The 6596-nt window shown below is 43.1% G+C and overlaps 2 protein-coding genes across 3 annotated transcripts in view; one reads left to right on the plus strand and one right to left on the minus strand.

The window, feature by feature from the left end:
* ripor3 (RIPOR family member 3) overlaps nt 1-788 on the plus strand; it is a 34876-nt gene extending 34088 nt beyond the window's left edge. For both annotated transcript variants that reach the window (XM_061069743.1, XM_061069744.1), the window contains exons 24-26: nt 58-141; nt 259-349; nt 430-788. In XM_061069743.1, the coding sequence (XP_060925726.1) occupies nt 58-141; nt 259-349; nt 430-530 (276 nt within the window). In that variant the 3' untranslated portion in view covers nt 531-788. The remainder of the gene's footprint in view (nt 1-57; nt 142-258; nt 350-429) is intronic.
* Nucleotides 789-4440: 3652 nt separating this feature from the next.
* blcap (bladder cancer associated protein) lies at nt 4441-6596 on the minus strand. The gene is made up of 2 exons (XM_061069759.1): nt 6507-6596; nt 4441-4941 (listed from the first exon to the last, which is right to left on the minus strand). Exon 2 carries the CDS (start codon nt 4719-4721, stop codon nt 4458-4460), a length of 264 nt encoding a protein of 87 aa, XP_060925742.1. The 5' UTR covers nt 4722-4941; nt 6507-6596; the 3' UTR covers nt 4441-4457.

The raw sequence follows: 6596 nt of genomic DNA on the forward strand, positions 1-6596 counted from the left end.
TTCACGCCTGAAACAAACCAACACGTCTGTCACGTGTCTGTTGTTCTTCCTCTCCAGGCGCTGGTTTACTACACAGAGAGTTTGAAAAGCACTGAGGTTCAAATCCAACACTGCTCCTGTCTGGCTCTGAAATGCCTCAGGGTGAGAGACGCACATTTTACAAACTGTCTGCAGACGCACACACAGAGACGTGTAGTGTTTTGATTTGTGTGTGTGTGTGTGTGTGCATGTGTGTGTGTGTGTGTGTGTGTGTGCCAGGCGACAGAGTGTGTGGACCACATAGCAGATTTGTGGAGATCAGCGGATGAGGATCTCCGCGGCGCTGCCAGACAGACCGTCCTCTCTTTCGGTGAAAACAGTGAATCCTTCTTCATTGGGCACCTGACTCGTTTCTATTCGATCGTGTGTAAGTCGTTTCCTTGTCTGCAGGTAAGAAAGGCTTCTCGGCCTTCCAGAGGATGGAGCAGCTGTACACGGAGATGCAGGAGGAGGCTTTTCAGAACCAAGAGACGGAGATCACGATTCTATAGGAAACTGCTTTTATTTTAAAAACAAAAGATGAATCATGAAGAATCTCAACGGTCCTGAGTTTCAGGACGAGAGACGAGACGTCGATGACACTGCACTGAAGGACAAAGCCTCTTATTTTGAAAAACTTTCATAATAAAGGTCACGTGAGCAGAGGAAGAGCTGATGATGGACAGATCGACAGAAAAGTTGCTTTTACTGGGACTTGATTTCAGTCAAATATGAAAAATTATGTTCAAAAATAAAAGATGTTCTGTTGTGTTACAATCTGCTAAAGTTTTTTAACAAGATAAGAAAATGATTCCTGCTTATCCGGAGCTGGGAGTGTCAGAGCCATGTGGGCAAAAAATCTGAGATTTCACGAATAAAGAAATAAATTTGTAGTATTACAAGACTTAAAACAATATTCTAACACTTTTACGACAATTTTCTAGTTATATTAGAACTTAATTCTCATTAAAACTTTATTATTGTGATTCAACAATTTCATTTGTGGAATATTAGAACTTTATATACGTAATATTTAAATTGTATTTTGTAATATAACAACTTTTTTCTGCATAATATTATGACTTTATTATGGAGAGCTCTATTTTTTTTCCATTTGAGTCGTGCTTATACTCAATTGTAAATCTCTATGGTTGTTTCACTGGAAAATGAAGAAAACATTTTATTTTCACATTGTGTCACAAACGCATGTTGGAGGGAAATAATGTACAAACAAATCTGTGGTTATCTGGCTGCAGCTGCTGCAGGTGAAGAGCTGCGGAACGATTGGAGTTCGATTTGAGATAAAAACACAGGGGTTATTTACACGATTTTGTCTTTATCTCCCTTTTCAAGCATAATTTGTAAATATAATTTTAGTCCCACTAAACAAATTTGCTACCAACTATGGTTGAGAGCCAAAAATCAGGACACGAATATTGACACTTAGCAATATTTAAACCTCATGAACTGTGTTTCTCCAGAAAAAAGAAAACTATCTTTAGTTTCCCATGTTGTTGTTGAAGCCCAGCTGAGAAACACAGGCGGGTGCTGCCCTCTGCTGGCTGCTCAGGGAACCAGATGTTTGGGAGGGGCCCTGACCTCTGGATGCTTTGTCTCACCACACATCAGACTGAGGTCAAACTGACCCGGGACCTGAGATATTCACACTGTTTGTCAGGTCAATAAAGTGTCATGGGAAGACGACGGCAGTTTTCTATCTGGAGGAAGTCGTGGAGTCTGCGTCACGTTTCAGGATTTTTTTCTGTTTGAGTGCCCAAGAAATGCTACTCCATAAACTTCAGTTGTGTTGTCTTCGTCCTGCATGAACACATGCTGCAGATTCTGCTTATTCTTAATTGGTATATGTCCTTTTTTGTAGGATTGAGATGAGTTGAAATAAGGAGATGAGATAAGATGAGGAAATGATGGGTGTTGGTGGCACAGAGGAATACAAAGTACAAAGTAAAAGTACAAATACTACAGTGAGAAACACTGGGCTCCTATGAGTAGAAATACAAAAGTATTACCAGCCAAATGTACTTTAAGCACCAAAAGTTAAAAAAACACTTGTTATGCACAGTGACGCATTTCTGAATATCTCAGATTTTGACCATGATGATGCACAATCTGTATTTTGGCACAAAGATGTGCGTCTGTGATTAATTATTCTGTCGTTGTGGAAACACACAAGACCTCCTGAGCGGCTGCAGCAGGATGAAGATATTAATTATCAGGAGCTGAGTGACGGTGGTGGAGCAGGTTTGTTTGTCCTTGTGTTGCATCATCTGAAACACGTCAGTTTCATATCGTTTCCTCGTCTTGTAGCATTTTGTCCCAATACATATTTAATGTCCCATTTATACTTTCTAATACCATAAAATGTGAATTAAAACCATTTTATTGTTGGTTTGTATAACAAACACAATCTATTACTGCATTACTTCTTCCGAGTTACATGTAGAAACGATTAATGACACGATTTCTTAATTATTTCAGGTTTTTGCTTAAATTTACTTGAGACATTTTGCTTTGAAAGATATTAAACATTATGGTTTTTCTATGGGAATTTCTTTAGTTACTTTTAAATTAATTCCACCGTATAGAGTAAATAAGTAGAATGTATTTCAATTTGCTACAACCAGACACATTTCAGGGCATCTCAACTCCAGCTACATTCATTTGATCGTTGAAGTTTCTAAATCTTATAAATTATGAAGCAATGATATTAATTTAAATACCAAATACTTTTTACAATTACACATGAAACGATTAACTGAGTGTTAACTATTAAGAAACATATTAATCAAATTAAGAAAAAGATAGTTTGAGTGAGAATTGAATCTTATTGTCTGACTTCAAATTATTTTTCTAATAAAAAAAATCACTAGAGAAAATAATCAGGATTTTACTCAAATAATTTAAGACCAAACTTATCTAAAGAATAATTTAAAGAAACCCAATAACAAACTCAACTTATAACAGTTTGAACATGTTGAGGAAAAAACTTTATTTAAATTAAAACCAAAGCAATCAGGTAGCAGTGAGCATGATGTGCACTGCTACACAAGGCTACACACACACTCTCACACACACACACACCATTAGGTAAACAGTGTAAACACCGTAGCCTGTGTCCGACAGGGCATCATAACACTCAGAGCAGTGACACACACACACACACACACACTCTGATCACCAGTAAACTTGTCGATAACAACGGAGTTTCCGCAGCCAGCGCTCTGTATTGCTTATTTTTGCTGGAAATACTGCCCCCTGCTGCTTGCAACCATGCGTCAACACTTTGTTGTTTTCTTGCGCACATCAGCATGACTTGATCACACACACAGAAAAACCCAACACACCCATCACACAACACACAAACCTTTCATTCACCCTACACACACACACATCCAGATTTTTATACCCTTTGGAAACGTTCGGCATTTTGTTTAAACTCACTAAAATCTGTGTGTGAACTTAATACATGAAACCCAAAAAAATAACGTCAACCCATGCACAATGAAAAACAGCAAAAAGAACAAATAAAGATCAAATGGTAAGTCTGGCGGATCGGGGACGTTTCCCTCGAAGGCGGGAGGAGTCAGATGAGCAGAGAGGACGCTGGGTAATAACGACGGGACAGTTCCTCAGCATTGTTACGCCGCCTGAGTTGTGTGTGTGTGTGTACGTGTGTGTGTCTGTGAGTGTGTGTGGCAATGCGGCAAAGGAGGAATTATTCACAGCATAGTTATTGATTGTCCAGTGTTCTGTGTGCTCTCCTTGTGAAGGGTAGCATGACGTGTGCAGAGAGAGAGAGAGTTGGGAAAGGGTTGGACTCGGAGGCAGCCGACTCCACCAGGTCCAGAAGTGTGAGGACTGAAAACTCAAATCGCCTGAGCTCCGTCTGGAGAGTTCCCTCGGGCTCAGGTGGACTGAGGCCGTCGATTCCTTGAAGTAGAGAGGAACCAGAAAACTGAAACACAGCGGCCACAAGGACCCCCCCCCCCCCCCGTGACACCTGTAGTGTATTTATATATATATATATTTATTAATATCGTCTGGTTTTCATTCAAATGCTGGAATGAAAGATTCAGAAAATAAAATTCTTCTCTCCTCACGTCAACAGGTGTCGTCTCTCGTCCACCACGTCTCCTCCGATGCAGCTTCTCCCTCCTCTCCTCCGACCACTTCAGATTTAAGTCAGTTTTTGTTGACAGCATTAAAAAAACCTAAACCGCCCCCCCACCCCACCCCCTGTGGCAGTATTCTGTATTTTCAGCAGAACAACCCTCCAGCGCCTCCTCCTCACCACTCTCCGACCCCCAAAAGTGTGGTCCATCCCCTCTTATATCATGGCAGTATCATTCTACAGTAATTCTCCAGCAAAGCCTCATCACCCTTCACCCCCCCCCCCCCATCTCTCCCCGTCTTTTCCCCTCCTAGGTTCCGACTATGGCTGGGTCGTGGGCGGCGTCCGGCAGCGCGGCGTCCTGGCAGTGGTACAGGAAGCAGTTGCCCCAGCAGCTGTAGCAGATGAGGAAGAGGGCCGCGAGGAAGACCAAGGCGCAGATGGTGCACGGCTTCCTCTCCAGCAGGAAGCTGAGCAGGTAGAAGCCCATGAACATGGAGTGGTTGAACCACAGCGCCGGGTTGAGCGGTTTGGGGATGAGCAGCACGGGCAGCAGCCACTGTAGACAATACATGGTCTCTCTTTGGTGAAGGACGTTGGCAGAGGATCTTCTTCTGCGGCGGGAGCACCGTTCACTCACAGGTCGTTAGAAGGGTGTGGTGCTGGGGGGTGGGGGCGGGTGGGGTCAGCCCTTACGCAGATGGTGCGATGTGGAGGAGTCGTTCTACCCGACGGAGCTGCAGTGATGCAGAGACAGGTCGAGGAAGTCAGAGGCTGCGGTCGTCAAGTCCTCCCTGGAGACAGCGGAGGACAGAGAAGTCAAACAACGGAGGGGGAGTTTTAACATTTTAACAGTCTCTTCAAACCAGAGCTGAAATAAATATCGTTATCAACTCTTAATTGTTTGCTCCACAAAGTGCACGAAAGAGTCGCGATGGCGTTTGGGCAGGAGTCCGCAGCAAACGCTGATAAGTGAGAGGATGAGAAAAAGTTGAATGACGATAAGTAATGAAACCAATTACTTCTCCATTCATTATGGAATTGACTGCATCAGCTACAGTGCAAACATCTTTTCTGTGACTGTATATAGATACTATGAGAGTGTTTATTCAAACTTTAAATACAGAGAGTGGAAGAAGCTACATTCATACGCATCTTCACATTCCACAGATTAAAACATGATCAAATAGTTTAGTTCTGAGCTGAAATAATTTGTCGATTAGATAATTGACTAATCATTGTCCCAAGTTGTTTTAAAGCAAGAAATACTAAAACATTCTCTGGGTTTCAGCTTTGTAATTGTGAGTATTTCTATTTACACTATATAATTAAACACATTACAACTGATCAATGTTTTACACTCACGGCAAAATGTAATTTGAATCATCTGCCTTAGCTTGTGTTGTGGTTTTAAATGATCCTGGTTCCTTTAGCAGGGATTCGTCCACGTAGAAGAAGGATTAGACATTAATATAAACTGTATATTGGGTTTTAAAAGACGGCAGGTGTTTCCAGGACATGTGTCTCTGGACATGCAGGATAACGTTTCTCTCTTACACTCGCACACACTTCAGGAAGCATCTCACCAACTCTTTGCCTGGGTAACTTCCTCGTAAAGGGCCTGGTGCTGCAGACTAGCCTCTCAGCTAACGTGAACATATGACGTGTGGGAGAACAAACTCATCACATGCAGGTGTTTTTTGAATCTAATTCTGACTGAAGAGTCGAACCAGCATCGGCCTGTGTTCGAATCTGCAACCAACAAAATGCGGAAGTGACCGAAGCACGGAAAGTGAAGTGTGAGGAACAGCTGCAGCTTTTCTCCTGCCTCACTTTGCTCCCCTCGATGCTAACACACCAGCTACAGCTAGCTAGCTCGTTGTTCACTCGCAGCTGGTTAACACTGACTTTGTGCCACAGCTAGCTGCAGCTAACTGCTAGCTCACTCACACAGCAGAACACGCAGTCGGGTTCTTTACGCACAGATCTGGACGCTAATTGAAAGGCGTGTCTAATGCTAACGTGTGCTCACCACCGAGCCCCATTCAAAACCACAGCGGTGTTTACCAGCAGAGGAACTGGGTTCAGAGGCGAGTGGAGCCACGAACCACTTCGATCGCGATTGTAACCGAATAAAAACCCGTTAATTAAAAGGGTATTTGCCGGTAATTAAGTGTGATTTCCAGTCGCGGTGGGCGGCAACCTCCGTTAGCAGTGTGAGCTAGCTATGGAAGCTAACTAGCTTTGAAACACAACAAAAGGTGTCCCCGGTGTTTTCGAGGCGTTAAGAGTCAAACCGGTTCAGGAACGTCCCGTGTGGATGTGCAGTGTCTGTGTGGAAGTTGAAATGTCAACTGACCTGACTCCCGTCGGGCGCATTCTACCACAACCGACTGCGTGCGTAGCTGCTAACCTCCGACAAGCTAGCAGGCATCAGCGCTGGCGCGGA

This window comes from Limanda limanda, chromosome 4, assembly GCF_963576545.1.
Source record: "Limanda limanda chromosome 4, fLimLim1.1, whole genome shotgun sequence".
NCBI lineage: Eukaryota > Metazoa > Chordata > Actinopteri > Pleuronectiformes > Pleuronectidae > Limanda > Limanda limanda.

Bases quoted from the DNA above. Each gene is read 5' to 3' on its own strand.
- blcap (XM_061069759.1), bottom strand. From the start codon at position 4,721: ATGTATTGTCTACAGTGGCTGCTGCCCGTGCTGCTCATCCCCAAACCG.